Source organism: Vicugna pacos, chromosome 8 (genome assembly GCF_048564905.1).
Source record: "Vicugna pacos chromosome 8, VicPac4, whole genome shotgun sequence".
Lineage (NCBI taxonomy): Eukaryota > Metazoa > Chordata > Mammalia > Artiodactyla > Camelidae > Vicugna > Vicugna pacos.
This window is the reverse complement of record NC_132994.1, coordinates 66,374,334-66,392,593: the sequence shown is the minus strand read 5'-3', so window position 1 is coordinate 66,392,593 and position 18,260 is coordinate 66,374,334. Positions and strand designations below refer to the sequence as shown.

At 40.9% G+C, this 18,260-nt stretch overlaps 1 protein-coding gene and 1 long non-coding RNA gene across 2 annotated transcripts in view; one reads left to right on the top strand and one right to left on the bottom strand.

Annotated features, from left to right (window-relative positions):
* SYNE1 (spectrin repeat containing nuclear envelope protein 1) overlaps positions 1–18,260 on the top strand; it is a 427,466-nt gene that overhangs the window by 190,155 nt on the left and 219,051 nt on the right. The window contains exons 49-55 of the mRNA XM_072966061.1: positions 1,449–1,654; positions 2,673–2,828; positions 6,339–6,630; positions 7,701–7,873; positions 10,235–10,544; positions 11,728–11,892; positions 15,848–16,204. Coding sequence (XP_072822162.1) covers positions 1,449–1,654; positions 2,673–2,828; positions 6,339–6,630; positions 7,701–7,873; positions 10,235–10,544; positions 11,728–11,892; positions 15,848–16,204 — 1,659 coding nt within the window. The remainder of the gene's footprint in view (positions 1–1,448; positions 1,655–2,672; positions 2,829–6,338; positions 6,631–7,700; positions 7,874–10,234; positions 10,545–11,727; positions 11,893–15,847; positions 16,205–18,260) is intronic.
* LOC140697766 (uncharacterized) lies at positions 11,486–15,806 on the bottom strand. The gene is made up of 2 exons (XR_012075087.1): positions 15,328–15,806; positions 11,486–11,881 (listed from the first exon to the last, which is right to left on the bottom strand). It is a non-coding gene; the product is annotated as an uncharacterized lncRNA (long non-coding RNA).

Sequence of the window (18,260 nt, the reverse complement as noted above, 5' to 3'; positions counted from 1 at the left end):
GTGAAAGTGGACACTGCTTGTTCTTCTTCCTGAAACTGCACTCAGGTGCCTTCAAGTCAGACCTGAATCATCTGTTTCTCCAAATCTTGTTTTCTCCAAACTTCCCTTCTTTCCTGACACAGTTAGATTTCTTGAGTCAGAAGGTGGTTGGTAACATGAAAAGTAAGTTGACAGAGTGTTAGAATTTCAGAGTTGCTAGATCCCTTTTCTCTCTTTTTTAAACTTTTGATCATTCTTTGGAATTCATTCCAAACTAAACCTAATTTTAACTTTCATAGCAGTGAAAGCGTAAATAATTATATCTGTTTTATACCATTCTCATGGAGGAGTTTTAAAAAGAAGACATGGCTTGTGCTTTTTAATAACTCATCATCTAAATTTGGAGCTAGGATATATTCAAATTAAAGCAGTAGATGTGATAGGTTCCGGAGGTAGGTGTTACAGACTATGAAAAATATATAAATTCTGAAAGAGGAGGGCATTGTGAAGCAGAGTTAAGAATGATTGACAGCAGGTTAGGTTCAAATTGAGTTTGGGCCAAGTTGTTCAAGCAACTTATCTGAGAGAAGCACTGTGTTAAGTATTGTAAAAAATAATTTTAAAAAATTAATGAGAGGATGCTGGGTATAGCTCAGTGGTAGAGCGCCTGCTTAGCATGCACGAGCTTTTGAGTTCAATCCCCAGTACCTCCATTAAAAAATAAATCATGAGAAATAGGAGGATTTTGTGGCCTAACAAATGATGTCAATTATGTAGATAACTCCTTAACAGTCAGGGTAGGAAGATCATTATAGTACGGGAAGCTGGTTTTGCAGGAGGCATGGTGAATTCAGATATGGAATTGTCCCCTTTGAGGCTAGAGCTGCAGTGGAATGCCACAAAGAAAAGTCTGAGTGACAATTGCAGATGCCACTGTGGGGCTCAAGGGAGAGGCAGGGCTGGCACAGCAGTTCTGGGCTTCTTTTGCTCTGTTGAAGTCATGTCCATGCATGTGATCCTCCGAGGGTGAGGTGCATACCAAGAAAGAAGGGATATGAAGACAGGATTTTGTGTGCAGGGTGGACCGGAGAAGGAGGAGGGGTGGAGGCAGTTAACCAGCTAGAAGCTGTTACGCTAACCACGTGAGGGGGTGGCGCCTGGACTAAGGCGGGAAGGTGAGAAGGGGGAGAGGCTGGAAACAGACCTCACTGGGAACATCCTCTTTCCCGACTCCATGTTGCTCACAGTTTGTCCTCAGTGGTTCCAGTGACTGGCTGGCGCCGTCCTGCAGCTTGAGTCTTGATTGTACCCAATTCTCACATTGTACCGTCATTCTCACCCCAGTCTTGTTAAGGGCATTCTGTCTTTGGGCTCTGCTATATCAGGTCAGAACTGCAATTAATGCTCTCATGCACCAGGGTCTCTGAATAATAGCAAGTATTTTATATTGCCTTTATTCCCCGAAACAGAACATTCTGGACTCAGTCAGCGATGGGCAGAGCAAGCTCGATGCCGTGACTCAAGAGGGAGAGACTTTGTACGCACATCTGTCTAAACAGATTGTCAGTAGCATTCAGGAGCAAGTTACAAAGGCGAACGAAGAGTTTCAGGCATTTCTGAAACAATGCCTTAAGGACAAACAGGCTCTCCAAGACTGTGCTTTAGAACTTGGGAGGTAGGTCATTTTGACAAGTAGAGATTTAATTATACACAGAATGTTTTCAAAGACTTAGAGAAAAGAGCCACTGGGCATAAACAAAGAACAGTTGAAATTGTGAGTTTAAATTGTAAGTTTTGACCTGAAGTACAGGTTCACACTAGGGCAAGAACTGATTGTTTAGACTCTGATGGCACTGTTTGGCTTTATTTTCTATAGAGAAGAAGGAAGGAATTACGATCACTAATAATTGTAAGTGGCATAAATGCATGTATTTTTTTGTCTGTTTGGCTAACTCAAGTTACTAGGGTTTTGACACCCAGCGTTTAGACTATCCAAGTCTTTTCCTTATGGCTGCTTCTGCTGGGTTGGAGTTATGGCAGAAAACATCTACTGTCGTCTGTGAATCAAGATTCCAACCAGGACGCTGTGTCAGTGGGGATGAATATAAAATTAGAAAGGAAAAAAAAGAAAAAAACTTCTGCTACTGGGAGAAGAAAGATGTCAGTATAATCAAAATGCCCTTTTGGTTGGAGAGTAATCTGCCTGACTCTTGTCCAGGTTTCTTAGGAAATTTACATGGTTTTCAAAGCTTAGAGTCCAGGGGCTCTTGTGCCATATTCAGCTCCCTGTAAGGTACAAAGACACAGAGTTGACTTTCCCATCTTTTCCCAGGGCTTCTACTGCCCCATTTATCCACTGGCCCAATTTAGGGTATTTGTAGTAAGACACAAAGTCAAATGCATCCTGACATGAAATATGATCTCGCTGCTAAGTACCAGCTCTGGTTTCCAGCGAAACCGATTCAGCAAGATAGGGTGCTTCTTTTTCTTCTTGGATCTCAAGAGAAATGTCCATGATTTGTCATTTTATTCCTGAAATAAGTGATAATTTGAATGGGCTTCTTGTCGAGTTTTCCTTTCTGCTTGACAATTAGTGAGCTTTTAATTGCCATAGACGTTGTGACCTCAGCTGAGAACTTACTTATTACAATGATCACAGAAGAATTTCTCTAAGGTGTTTTTCTTTCCTTTAGCTTTGAAGATCAGCACAGAAAACTGAGCTTATGGATCCGTGAAATGGATGAGAGATTAAGCACAGAAAACTTAGGCGAGAGCAAGCAGCACATCCCTGAGAAGAAAAACGAAGTCCATAAAATTGAGATGTTTCTGGGGGAACTGCTGGCTGCGAGGTTTGATTCTCTTCCTACTAACAAGTGTTTGTCTGGTTGCTTGGACATTTCGTTTGGTTGGTGAGTTGGTGGTGGGTGTTTATGTTACCATCCCTGAACGTCTATTCTATGAACGGTCGTGCCGTGTTTCTTTGGCAGCGTGGTGTTCTGGAGAGAGCATAGGGGTGAAAGTGAGGAGCTGCCTCCATCCCAGTTACACCTCCCTGTGCTCAACAGATTAGACAGGCCACTCATTTCCTCTATTTCTTCTTTCTTTTAACTGAAGTAACAGTCAGTTACAATGTGTCAGTTTCCAGTGTACAGCATAATGTCCCAGTCATGCATATATATGTATGTATATACATATATCTGTTTTCATATTCTCATTTCCTATATTTCTTGATATTAGCTTTTAAGCATTGAGATAACAACAACAATAATGATATATTTTCATGTCTAGGGTTATTATTAGGATATAAATAGTATCATTTTTTCATTTACAAAAATAATGCCCGTGGATCCCAATTTCCATATATTCTTCACAAACTTCAGCCTCCAGTATCATTTACAAGCCACCTTGTCCTCATAATGTTCTTAGTAAAGCAAAAGGTATGGTCATGAAGTCTGACTGTCCTAGAGATTCATTTTCTCTACTGCAGTATTGGTCTCCTCATCACTTCCCGACTGAGCAGATGTTTCCGGCTCCTTCTCTGACAGAGTTCTCCAGCCTGTGCTTTGGCCGCCACCACTTAAGGGCTTTGCTCCCTAAATTCAGGCTCCACCCCTGGAATTTTCAGTTGCTTCATTGGAACTCTAGCACTGGAAGATGGAACACTTTCCACTGCGAGAGTGCAGCCTCACACAAAACTCTTTAACTCTCTAACTGTTGTCTGAAGGAGTGGATGCACTGTAAGCAGCAGAGGCTGGCTCCCAGCCTCCTAAATCAGACAAATCAGCAACAATGACCAACTAAGTAAAAATTGCCTAATTCAGATCACGCTCACTCCCGGTTTCTGCTGAGTCCTCTTTTTGGTCAGACATGCCAAGTATTCCTCATCTTGAAAAACAAACATACAGACAAATGCATACACAGAACCCATACTAACAGCTATTGTTGGTGTACTAGTTTCATGATTGTAATAAAATCTCCCTGGAGGGTTGTGGCCCCATCTCTTTGAGCCCTTACCGTGGGGTAAACACTTTGTTGATTTTGATACCAAACTCAAGAATCCAATACGGAGAGACAACAAGTATTGGGTAAAAGGAAAGATAGCTTTGTTGAGGAAGCTGGCAATCCTGGGGAAAAGGTGGACTCATGTCCCGAAGAATCATCCTGGTTGCCAGTCAGGGGGCAAGAGCTTTTAAAGGAGAGCTTCAAGGGTGTGCAGGGAGGGGCTATGTGCAGAACAGCACCGTCAGCTCTGACAGTCACCTTGAAACTGGCCGTGCAGTGGTCTGGTCAGTGTCGTCTTGATTGTTTTAAGCACAGTTAATCTTCACTTCCAGGGCTGGTCTGTTCCCATTTCCTTGAGGCCTGTTCTCGGAACTGTGCTGCTCAAGATGGAGCAGCCTATGTCATGGCTGCAGTCTGGGCATCATGCAGTTAGCTTTTTCCCTCTGGTGGTAGTTTTGGTATCTGTCAGACAACCCAGGAATGTGCATCAGACACTGGTATCTGTTCCTTCAGGGAGGAGCTAAAGATTCTGTGACTCCGTGGTCCTAATCACTGGCTGAGCTGCTCTTTTGTGACTCAGGGAGGCCTGGGAGGCTGCAGCTTGTCTACAAACAGGAGACAGGGGACACAGAAGGGCTTTTGTACCTGGGAGGGCCCCACGGGATACTTCTCAGTTTCAGTTTCATAAACCCTAACCTAATGGTGAGTTCCTCAAGGCCAGGGACCATCAGGTCTTTAACGTCTTTATCTAGTGTAGTGCCAAAAATAGAAAACATTTGCTGAATTAACAGAATAATAGCATTATTCTAACTATATAACCTTCTAAAAATAACACTGCATGTTATTCGCTTTTTAAATCTTGACTCTTATTTGGATGCAGTATAACGTGGCCACACCTACTTCTCTCCTCCTTCCCAAACATTTAAAATGACCTTTCATTTTCTTCCTGAGTTATTACTCTCTGATATTCCAGGACCAGATGCTAAGAGTCCTCAGGTGTGTTTGTTCCCGCCTTCTTTTGGCTTGGTGGCTTCTCTGGACAATCCTGATGTGCTCTGCTGGTCTCCCAGCTTCTCCATCTGAGTGACATGACTTCTCTCAGTTCCTTACCACTCGCTCCTCCCAGGCCTCCAGATTTTTTTCATCATTAGAGTTCCAATACTTCAAATATCTTGAGGAGATGCCCTGTATTTTCAAAAAGAACCCCAGACTTGATAATCATTGAGTTTTTATCACCTACTAGGCAATTCTTCTTTTAGTAACAAGTGCTATCTCTCATTTTGAGTTGTTATTTAACTTGCATCATTGCTTAAGCCAGCTTCTTGTCTCACCAAACAGATTACCAGTGTGAGCGATGGATTTTAGAGTATGTGTAGACTGTGTAAGTCTTCTATATCTCACGGTGGTCCACGGGATGCTGTTTACATAGTAGCTGCTCAGAAAAAAAAAGTTGAGACACTGTAGGAGACAGGCTTTGTATCCTTTTTCTACTTTCATAGCGGTTTGTGTTAAGGCATCTCATGTTCCCTTCTGGTGTCCTGGGCATTTCCTGATAGATGCACTGATCAGAATTCAGAACTCTGTAAAACAGGATGAAGCCAACCCAGCCACATGTGATTATGTTTTCCCTTGACCCCAAACTGGGATGAGCAAAGTACCCAAGACACAACAACAAAACCCATAAGTACTTGTAAGATGGCCTTTGAAAGCACATTTTTTTGACACTTTATATCTGATAAACATCATGCCAGGTCCTAGGGATATGAGATGCATGTAATAGCCTCGGCTTCTAGAAGTGAAAGCCTTGTGGATTGAGACAGATGGGGTCCATGAGCTGACAGACCCAGACAAGGGCTGAGGGCGCTGGGAAGAGGCATCATCAGGGTGCTTCCTGGGGATGTGACGAGGGCGCTGAGATTTGAAGGGCCAGTTAGAAAAGAAGCAGAGAGTGGAAGAGTTTCCAGGAAGGAGGAGGAATCTCCACATGTATACAACAGAGCAGAGTGTTTGGGGAGTTTCACGGAACTGTTTATGGTTAGAGCATTAACTAGGAATGGAGAAAAGTTAGACATCGGGCTGGAGAGGCAGGCCTGGGCTATTTCCTGAAGTTAATTCCTAATACAGTGGGCTGAGATCTAGGCCAGCACAGATCGAATAAACCCCAGTGTGTATTGACTACATTCAGAGAAACCACAGAGAACCTGGTAGCCAGCCCCCTGAGGGGCCCCAGAATTGTCATCTCAAAGGCGTGTCGGCTGGGAGCTCTCTTCTGGTCCCTGCTCCAAGATCAACAATCCTTTGTCACTCCCCCATGCTCTAGAATGTCAGAATTAATTTTTTTTTTCTGTTTTCCTTAGAGAGTCCCTAGACAAGCTTTCCCAGCGAGGGCAGCTTCTCAGTGAAGAAGGCCACGGCGCTGGCAAAGAAGGACGCCTGTGCTCTCAGCTGCTCACCAGCTACCAGAACTTGCTCAGAGTGACCAAAGGGAAACTCCGGAGCTGCCAGGTGGCCCTGCAGGAGCACGAGGCCCTGGAGGAGGCGCTGCAGAACATGTGGTCCTGGGTGAAAGACGTCCGGGACAGGCTGGCCTGCGCCGAGAGCACCGTGGGGAGCAAAGACGCCTTGGAGAGACGACTGTTACAAGTACAGGTATGCCCCACACCTGCCGGACTTCAGTGCCTTTGGAAAGCTGATTTAATAAGATTCAGACATGTTTGAGTGGGGTTCTCCTCATTCTATGAGCCTCTGAGGATTCTGTAGGCAAAATAGAGAAATTGGGCAAAGAGCATTTGGAGGGTCATTATTCAGATTCCACATATAAGTGGTATCACATGATGCTTGTCTTTCTCAGCCTGCCTTACTTCACTTAGTATGATCATGTCTAGGTCCATCCATCTTGCTGCAGATGGCACTATTTCCTTCTTTTTATGGCTGAATAGTATTCCATTCATATATATACCACAACTTCTTTATCTAATTGTGTAAATCATCTGTGCTTCAATAAAAGTAAACAAAAAAGGGTTTGGAGGGGTCATCTTTCCCCTTTGTAAAGGAGCACTGATAGCTTTCAAATAACTTTCAATCTTTTTTAGTAAATATTTAGCAAATCTTAGGGAATACCTACTCCACTCCAAGCACTATGCAAATTGCCTGAACTATGGAGACAAACGCTGGTCCTCGATTTCTAGGAGTCCACAGTCAGTGGGAGAGATCAAATTGTAAATTGTTGCTTCCAGTGTGGCCTGTGTGTGGGGGCCATGACTGAAGTAAACAGGTGTGTGCTGAAAGCACTGAGAAGGCCTCCAGCCCGGCCTGCAGTGAGCCAAGCTGACCTTGACAGACAGGGGTTAGCCAGGCAATGAAAATAGAGGACTGTTAAGTTTTTGACAAGTGCGTCTTCATTTTCGAAATAACTTCTTTTTACTCTGATGCAAAACTCAATAAAGTTCCATTTTTAGGCAAGTGGGCCAAAGTTTTCCAAGAACCTGAATCGCAGTTAATCTTTGACCCCTAGACTCCCAGAGATCTAATATTTAAGAACGGTGTTTTAGTGCAGTGGGGTCCAGGGTCTGATGTTACTGTTCTTGTTTTCATTTTCAGGCAAGTAAGGTATTCCCTACCTCAATTCTTATGGGAAACATAGGCGTTTTTTTTTTTTTTTAAACATCAGGAGGTTTTTTTAGTAATCGTACTGACAAGTAGTCATTCTTTCTTCATAGGACATTCTCCTGATGAAAGGAGAAGGAGAAGTTAAGTTGAACATGGCCATTGGCAAAGGGGAACAGGCCTTGAGAAGTAGCAACAAGGAAGGTCAGAAGGTGATTCAGACTCAGCTGCAGACCCTTAAAGATGTGTGGGCCAACATCATGAGCTCCTCCATCCATGCTCAGAGGTACCGGACCTACGTTTAGTGTTTATTTGCCTAAATCAAACCTAGTGGCTAAGTAAAATGATGGAGCAGCACTGAGGGCGTCCTGTGATCACGTTCCAAGTATATTACTATAGCTGGTTGTGTGCATGTTTGTCTTTGCCTGGATTGTGTTTTCTGTAATGGCGAGGCTGGTTCTGTTTGTTTGCTTGCTTGCTCTGTTTGTATGTATTTGCACACACGCATGCATGTTTGTTCGTGTAATATTTACATCTCCCATAACATCTCTCACAGAATCTTGCACACACGGTCTCATTAAGATACTACCTTTCAGTTGATTAAAGCAAGGATATATGGCTTTGATAACTTTTTGCTGCTTAAAAGAAATTAAGTTGTTGGCAGCTGTTGAGCTTAAGTGTAAATCTTCTCAACTGGAAGTAATATCATCGACACTGGGGTTTTGGAAACGTATGGGGAGTGTCTGGTGGCCCCAGTGAGGGGGTATCCTGGCATTCAGTGGGAGGCATCCTCTCAGGAGCAACGAGCTACCCACCCCACTCTGTTGAGAAGCATCGCACTGGATGCCGATGAGGAGGTAGGGGAGACACTGACCAGGTGCTGGTGGTGCTGTGTTAGATTTATGCATAGAAGATTTGCACCTTCCTCCCTCTTCTGCAAATCACCTGGCTGGCTTGTTGGACAAATGACCTTCAGTCAGAATTATACTAAAACACATTCCAGGGGCCCATTCTGAAGGTCATAGATACCATCAGATCTCTGAAGAAGTGTGTGCTCAATACAATCATAATAAATAGATGAATAAAAGATTAAAGTTCATCACAAAACAACACTGTATTTACTCACTGCAGTGTAGACAGTGAACCATGGTTACAACTAAAATCTAGAAGTTGTGCTTTGTTTTGTTTCCTTTAAATATGGAGCATAGGTGGTGACTCCCAAAGTCAGCAGGACTTTGAATCTTCTAACAACTCAGTGGTCAGCAAAGGAAAACAAGTCAGATCCTGTGGTTCTGTTACTCTGTAGAGCAGAGCGCCAGAACATGAACTGAACTTCCCAGGGCTTGGCAATGGTCCAGCTTCATAAAAGTGAATAGGAATATGGGTGAATATTTTCCGGATGTTAGAATAAAATGTTGAATGTAGGAAACAGATTCAAATCCTTGATTCTCTGCTTTCAGCAAGAAATTAAACTTGGCGACTGCATTTTGAGCAGTGCTCAAATTATTGTGCTAAAATAATGAAAGAGAACAAAGTAGTTTTTGCTCTCTAAGTGCTCGGAGGCTAGGGTACAATACATTCCCAAAACCTCTGATTGAGGTCATGTTACTAAGATGCTGTGGGACTGTGGCAGAAGGCAGGGCTTGTGGTGGCTTCTAGAGAAGTAAGATTGATTTGGACTTTCTAGAAAATTCTTCAAGGACAGGATAGAGCTTTAAGGCATGTATGATGAGGTTTCTGTTGATGCAAAAGGAACAGCTGAGCAAATGCTGGAAGCACATTTACCACAGATATAACTCCAGGACTGTAGGATTATATGCAAGAGAGGTTGGAAAGGGTCACTGCACATGAGTTTAGAATAGTTGGTAAAGCTAAATATTGGAGGTTTTTAAAAAACTGTCAGCCTGGAGAGCCTTTTACTTGACTCTTCCTTACATGACTTATGTGACTGTATTTCTTATTAATGCATCGAGCCCTTCTTCCTTCACACATTCACACAGGTGCACTAAACACTGTGCATTTATATCCTTCAGTGAAAAGTCAGTCTAATTATATTACTTACCCAGAAAGAATACCTTACATTTTTTGTTTGGGGGGGGAGGCAGTTAGGTTTGTTTGTTTATTATTTATTTTAATCGAGGTGCTGGAAATTAAACCCAGGACCTCGTGTATGTTAAACGTGTGCTCTACCACTGAGCTATACCCTCCCTGCAAAAATATCTTACATTTTGAATTCCAATCACTAAATAATCATCATCGGACTTTAATAAGATAAAGTGAGTCCAAGAAAATTAAGAATTGATATATATTAAGTAAAATTTAACTGATGCCCCAGGACTGATGTTTTAACAACACAGCACCTATATGTGTCTGTTCATTTAGGACAATTAGCATTTGGAAGACATATTTTCGGATGCATATATGACTACACACCTTATTTCAAATTCTGACATAGATTTATTTTCATTTGAAGAAACTGTGTTGTGGGTCAGAGAAGTAATGTTTCTCCCTGCACTTAAAAGCAGTGTTTTCATCACTTACAATAGCATTCAGCAAAACAGTCTTCAGGGACGCAATGCCTTTGTGATTGGTTTTCAATAGAGATGTCAAAATAACTTATTTTCATACTGTATGACATTAACTCTAGCACTTTAGAGTCTGTGATTAGCCAATGGAATGACTATCTAGAGTGGAAAAACCAGTTGGAGCAGTGGATGGAATCAGTGGATCAAAAACTAGAACATCCCTTGCAACTGCAGCCTGGTCTGAAAGAGAAGTTTTCCCTCCTGGACCACTTTCAGTCCATCGTATCCGAGGCAGGAGATCACGCGGGGGCCCTGCAGCGGCTCACTGCAAAGGCCAGGGAGCTCTACCAGAAGACTGAGGACGATTCTTTCAAGGAAGTGGCTCAAGAAGAACTGAAAACACAGTTTAATGATTTACTGACTGTTTCCAAGGTGAGTGCTTAAGAGTGAAGAGAAAACTTCAAGGTTCAGGTAAAGAATGTATCATGGTTGAACTGTAGGGGAGTTGGCTGCACTAAAACTATGTGTACGTTCAGTGAACAGATACTATGTAAAGGGCCATTTCTCATCAATGGGGGTCCATGAATTTTGCTCTTTCTGCAATTTGGGGACGATTTTTAATTTTTTTTTAATCTTTCCCCACTTAGAATGTCAATCAACCCATTTCTTTTCTTTGTAAGATGGCCTGAGCCTCAATCGTCAATGTAGAGTTATTTTTCTTTTGCTGCCACTTACATTTGTTTTAAATGGAAGTCTGTTTACCTCCCAGATTTCAGTTATGTACCAAGTATTTTATTTCTCATTTTAGTAAAAACTGCATTTTCCTGTTCTCCAAGATTAGGCTCTTCTGTGTAATATCAAGATTTTCTTTCAATTCTGTCTCTGAATCTTTCATTTTCTCCATGATTTTTCTTTTGAATACTTGTGAGAGTGTTAAAGAAAATAAGGAAATAAAGAAGTATTCTATTTTCCTCTCGAATTTCCTTTTGGGAACTTTCTTTGTATTATGAATACTGTAGTTTTTAACAGATGTATTAGTTTATCTTCATTTTTTTAATTTTGGTAATGATTAAGAGCTATGAGTCTTGAGTCAAAAAGACCTACATTTGAATTCTGGCTTTGACTCTTCTTGGGTGTGTGAAGTTGGGCACGTTAGTTAACCTCTGTAACTTCTGGAGGTCCCTTCCTGTAACAGAGCGTTAATTACAGCATCTACATCACAGGGCTGTTGTGAGGATTCAGTGAGCAAATGCATTTAAAGTGCCGAGCAGAATACTGTACACAGAGGCAACACAAATAATTGCTTGAATAATAAGAATAGTTATTATTATAATAATAATTAAGCCACTTATTATGAAGGATGTTAGGCAGCATTCATGAAGCATGGATTTTTATTCTAAGCTAGACTAGAGAAAATGTGAAATAAAATGATTGTTTCTTCAAAATCTTGCAGTCTAATCAAGATCTGATGTTTTCATTTTAAGATATTAAACGTAGAGAACATTCAAGAGTAAGAACGAAAATCTTCTAAGATCATGAGGAGACCTGCTGCCTTGCCAGATTCCAGATTCTCAGTGACGACTACGGTTAAAGTAGCCTTTTCTTTGTTTACTAGGAGAAAATGAGGAAAGTAGAAGAAATTGTGAAAGACCATCTCATGTATTTAGATGCAGTCCAGGAATTCACAGATTGGCTCCATTCAGCAAAGGAAGAACTTCATCGGTGGTCGGATACGTCTGGAGATTCATCAGCCATCCAGAAAAAATTATCTAAAATTAAGGTCAGAAAATGGACAGATTTTATAACTTCATTGTTTCTTTGGTTCTTGAGTGTCACATACCTGTGATGAAGATTCTGTGGCTAAGATTCTTTATTTAAAATGTTTTTTTCTGATTTTCTGTTTGTTGGTATTTACTAGTTTGCACCTGATGAATTACAAACATAAGCCAGGAGTAAAAGGGACTCCAAAACACTTTACACTTGTGAGGGAAACGGAACATTGTCCGTGTGGGCTTCTGTATGCAAATGTGCTTGTTGCTGTAGTATCAGAACTATGAAATATGCACCAGATCGGTGGGCCGACAGAACCAGATATGACAGTGGAAGAAAAGTGTGCAAAGTAACTTGGTTAAATGTATTTGAACAATGCCTGGGTAATGTCATTTAGATGTCTCATTCTGCTGTCCTAGCCAACACTTCAACAACATAGAAGAGGACGGTACTTTAAAGGGCATTAAAATCGTCACCGAGTTTACTGCTTATATGGGCAGCTTGAAAAAAAGAAATTTGCATATCTAAGGGAGCTGGAATAAGTACTTTTCTAATTACTTGAATATTAGAATATTGAATAATTTCCCCTCTGTGGAAACAATAAGTTTTAATCTGAAAATGAAGCAATGATGCAATCCTCAATTGTTTAGCTGTAGAGGAGGAAATGTTGGAATAAACAGTGTGTTTGTGGTCAGGAATGTAGGACTCAGATTGTGTTCTAATATCTGGAAATCAGAACATAAAAATAATGGCTGAGACAACACTAACAGGTGCTTTTTGAGGATTTACTTTGAAATGTTTAGAAAGTATTATCTTAGTTAAATCTTACAGTGACCACATGGGTTTTAAACAAGATAACCACATAAAGCCACTTCTTCAGTTATTATCTGTGTGATTTTTTTTTCAGGTATTTCTTTGATATATTCCTCACTAATATTTTAATTTATTCATCCATTTGTTCATCCATCCATCCATCCATCTCTTTATTCAACCAGGGTTGTGCAGCCCTCAAGGAATCCGCAGAGTGGTAGGAGATGATGGTGTACAAACTGATGTTTATAAAATAATATATCAAGTATAATGATAGCTCACTAAATTTTTAGAGTTCAGACCCTAGATTCAGATCCTGACTCTGGCTGCATCTTGTCTCTACTGCATTTCTAGCTGTGTCTTTGGGCAATTTGCTCGATGTCCTCAAGCCTCAACGTCTTAATTGGTAAAATAAAAATAACAGTAGTACCTGCCCCGCAGAGTAGTCTGAGGAGTAAATTAGGTCATGGGCATAGAGCACTGAGCAGCGTGCTTGGCACATGGAACACACTCAGTAAGGAAATCCAGTGGCTTTCGTAAGTGAGTGATTTAAGTGGCTTGGAGTGACAGTGTGAGAAAAGTCAAAAGGTGTTGGTCACGACTGACTTTACCTACAGGCAACAGAACTATCTCTGCCTGAGAAAAACAGGTGCATGCGGAGGAGGGAGGCTGCAGAGGAGGAAGGGTGAGGAATTCGATGTGAAGGGGTGGAGTTTGAGCTACCTGGCGGTGATGTCCAGGAGGCAGGGGAACGTTGAAGTCTGAACATCAGGGGGGGAAGCTGGATTGAAGATACAGAGTTGAAATGGTCAGCACCAGAGTGAATGAAGCCGAGACCTCTGGGTAAAGGAAACAGCACAGTGGGCACAGGACCAAAACCTGGGCGCATACTTACGGGGCCTCAGAAGAGAGTTTGAAAGGGAGAGGGACAAAAGAGCAGAGAAACAATGAGAGAGGGAAAGGAAGGGGTGGCGCCACCAGGGCCCTGGTGAGGGAGGTGCTCACCCTCACAGAAGCATCAAGCGGTGGCCGCACGAGGGCCCCCTGGACTTGGCACTTGGGCTACTTGGCAGTCACCGTAGCCACTTCCACTGCCGGGTCAGGAGAGAAACTGGATGACATGGATTTGGAGGTGAAGAATGGGTGGAAGACCAGATGGCAAGGATGAACCAATGTTTTGAAATGTTAAAGTAACGAAAGTAAAGTAATTCTTTTACAAAGGCTGCTCTTGGGTTGCCAAGCGCTCTGTTTTTGAAAGACTTTCATAGAATACTTCAAAAAAATGTAGGAAATGTAGGAGAAGGAGCTGGCAGAAAGAAACTGAGGTTTGGGAAGGAGGAAGTGCAGCCTGGCAGAGGTTGCCCGTCAAAGTCCAGGTCCGGCCTGCGCGTAGGCTGGTGTGCAGGTGAGGAGGAGCCTCGGAGGAAGTCGCTTGGTGCCGCCTCCGTCCTTCAGTCACCCTCCCCACCCCCAGCAGTGACTGCGGACAGGCAACTTCAAGGCTAGACCTGCATGTGTATGAGGGTGTGTACATGCATATAATACTGGTAAAGAGTTTGAACACAGGACAGGGAAATATATGAAAAAGTTATTTCAAAACACTTTAAAATGATGATATCCTTATTCAAAATCTGGATGAGTGGAATTAGTGATTTGCAAATATTGAAATATCCCAGTGCCATGCCAAAGAAAACTGGGGTGATGCCTTAAAGAGTATTCTAGGAAACTGATTTTTGACAGCCTCTGAACTCCAAATTCCAAATCATTCATAAAGGCAAATTATAAGTATTTAAATCTAATAGTTATGCATAACTCTTTTTAAAAATTATAATTTTTCTTCATCAAATCACTACTAACTGTATGCATTGATAAGCCAAAAAAGGTTTTAGCATCCTCCTACAGAGAAAAGGATGACTATGTATATAAATGCTAACTGTGTATAAGGATTTCATGTGACTGTGCTTTGCACTACTATAGAGCTAAATACTTTTAAGTGATCTATCCTAAAATGTGGCTTTCTTATATATAGTGGGAAGATACATTTATTTCAAGCTAATCTACGAGCTACATCACATAGATTAGCTAAGACATTGTTACGTTTAACACAATTTGTTAAACGTGCTTCATACTTAATACCCCTGTTTTTCCTATACTTGTTAATTTGTCATTGATTTTCTTCTGGAAGTTTTTTCCCCTAAATAATCATCTTTTTTCTTCTCCTTAATCCAGAAGTGAAGTCATACTTTTGTATTAATTCTAACAAAATCCTGGCTTTAGCAATAGACATGTTAAATATATAAACATCAGATGATGAATTCAGAGAGAAAATTTTCAGTGAAAGAATATTTTCAGAAAGAAATACCACTGTTTTACCTAATTAGCAATGATTATTTTAGTTTTATCTTGTTGTCTTTTATAGTATTTCTGTGCTTTAAACCAAAATTTATAGATTAACTCAATAAAAATATAAATAAATATTTAAAAGTTATAGCTAAATTGTTAAATTTCTAGTGACTTTTTTAAAAGTAGTAGTAATAAGTGAAGGCAGTCTAATGGTTATGTTGAACTTTTGTTTATGTCTGTAAATTATTTATTTTAGTTACTATAAAAATGTTTATTTAAGATACAGAATTACCTGAAGTTGAGTAGGGCTTGTTCTCTTGTTGTGATGGGCTAGCTTGATTCCTGGTGGAATGAATGGAAGTGAGATTGAAGCCACCATGTTGGGGAAGAAGAGGAAACGGGGCAGAGATGTGGGCAGAGCACAGATCTGCTGGGATCCTTGTTCACGCGTCCACCAATTTAGGGAGAAGCCGGATTCACATACTGACAGGAGCAATACACCACAAGCAGATATTAAAATCACTATTATATAGTTCCACATATTCAAACAATGCCTGATCTCAAGGTCCCTATTGGGTCTGTTTCAGGATGCTGGGGATTCTTCAAGTTATTTCGCGACAAGCTTTGGTGCTCACAGTGATAATTCTCCGCTATTATGACTTGGGAGTGGGTGGATGAATCGATTCCGGTTCCTTGCGGCACACTTGCTAAAACTTCCTAGCAGGACAGGGCCCCCCTCTGTACACATTTGGAAACTTGCAGCATGAGTGACTCATCGCCTCCTCGGTTACCATGGTGATATTCCATTACAGGAGCTGATGGATTCCAGAGAGACTGGTGCGAGCCGCCTGGGCAGAGTGGAGTCGCTGGCCCCTGCAGTGAGACAGAACACCACTGCCAGTGGATGTGAGCTCCTGGACACGGAGATGCAGACTCTGCGCGCCGACTGGAAGCAGTGGGAAGACAGTGTATCCCAAACGCAGACCAGCCTGGAGAACCTGGTTAGCCAAATGGCCCTCTCCGAGCAGGAGTTCTCAGGCCAAGTGGCTCAGTTGGAGCAGGCCCTGGAACAGTTCAGCGCCCTCCTGACGGGCTGGGCTCAGCAGTTAACCCTCTTGGAAGGCAAGAACACAGATAAGGAGATAGTGGAATGCTGGCACAAGGGGCGGGTGAGTTGCTTCCCGTTTGCTACCGGCAGTTACGCTAAAATTTTTGCCTGCTTCTTGTTGCTAAAAAAATCCGTGATAACTCAAAACATGCAACGTTAACATAAGTATTTACCTAATGAAATTTGCAAGGCTGATCCGTTTCCTAAATCAAACTACTGTAAAAATACAGACGTAAGGAAGAAGTTTTTTGTTTACCATAAGAAGCATTTATTGTTAGGGGAAATATTTTACTTTCCTTCTTCATGGTGTTAAGAGTTTGTAACACTGTGTTCAGCCATTCAGTCTGAAAAAATGGCCTGTGGGTAGAGGCATAAATAGACAGAGAGTCATAGCTGTTTTCCTGCCAGGGAATTATTTCCAGCGATTAAATGATTGGATTTATAGCTTTGAAAGAAATGTTTAGTAATCTTCTAAAGCACAACTAGGAGTTTTCACCCTGATAAGCGTTCCTGTGTGTGGATTTGACAGCTGTGTTTGATTTAACCCGTTAGCAGGACTCCTGCGTCATGTTCACCAGTTGCCTTAAGGACTTTTTTTTTTTTTAAACTAACAGCTGCTCTTACAGAACATGAGAAAGAGAAGCAAAAAGGAAGAGTGAAGAATGGGCAGAAGCTTGAAATCCTTTCTTTCTTTTACTATTAAATTGTGTCTTGGGAAGCCTCTTGATACTTGCAGTTTTATAATGCTCTGAATCGTGGATGTCCTTAAAAGGAAGTTTAGTAAACTTCTCTGTTTCTGTTTTTGTTATAATCATTTCAGAATAGCTTCAGCCAGGAAGAAAGTCATGTAGTATTTCCAACATTGTCTTGTTTGAAGTCGAGTATTTAAAACAAATATAGCACATCGCAAAATAAAACTTCATAATCATCTCTGTATACTATTTTCTTTATATCATTTTTAGGCTTTTTGTTTGTTTTTTCCAGATGCCTTCCCTGCGCTTTAGATTTAAGCACTAGAATTGAGCACAGAAAGCAAGGACTTGTCTGTAAAACAGGGACAAGGAAGTTGGTCATTGTCCCACGTGGTCACTGTTATTCACTCTGATATCAAAAAACTCAATCATCGTGTTTCAGTTCTTTTTGTTTCCCTTCCATTCTCTTTCATTTCTGTGAATGAAGTCTTTTTTAAAGAAAGATTTGGTTGTATTTAGATTGCGTTACCTATTCTAAGCGATCATTTTTTCACCGATACTATTAGTGAAAATCATAGGTGAGGCCTAAAAAAATGCACATCATAGTGCAGAGGTGAATGTCAACTTTGAACTGCACTAACAATTCAAAGCTGACAGTCCTCTGCTTACACCTACTTCCAGACTTGGCTTCAGAGTTCATACTTTTGATGACAATACTGCATTGCCTCCCAGTATTCAGATTTCTTTTATTTCTAATAATGATATTTTTATCTTAAAGTGGAGATAGCATTATGTTGTACACCTTTAACTTATACAGTGCTGTCCGTCAACTGTATTCTCAATAAAGCTTGGAGAAAAAGGAAATGAAGAAAATAAAATAAAAACAGATAATAAATTTTCTCAGCACAAAAAAGAAATGGTACTTACGTGATGGATTGGATGTGTTAGCCAATGCTCTGGTGGTAATCATTTTACAATATATAAATGTATCACATCAACACGCCGTGCATCTTAAATTTATACAATGTTGTATGTCAATTACATCTCAATAAAGCTTGGAAAAATTTTTTTAATTTTAAAAAATCGTGATAATACTTCCATTACTATGAATACATAGGAAACGTTTTCCAAATAATGGATTTGCCAGGGTTCTTTGGCATTGTTTTGCTGTTAGGGAGGGCTTATCACTGTTGAAAATCATAATAATAGTCAAAAGCCTTCACAAGAATTTATTCTTTCTTCTGCAATTAAGTGATGAGACTCAAGAAACCCTTTAAAAAATAAAAATGGATCATCATCTGTAAACTATATTGTCATGTTGCTAAATATCTCATTCATTGTATTTGCAAAACTTGTGTTTTTTAATATCCATTGGGTATTTAGTGTTGGAAATTTAGAATTTTCTTTTTTTATTGAGTTACAGTC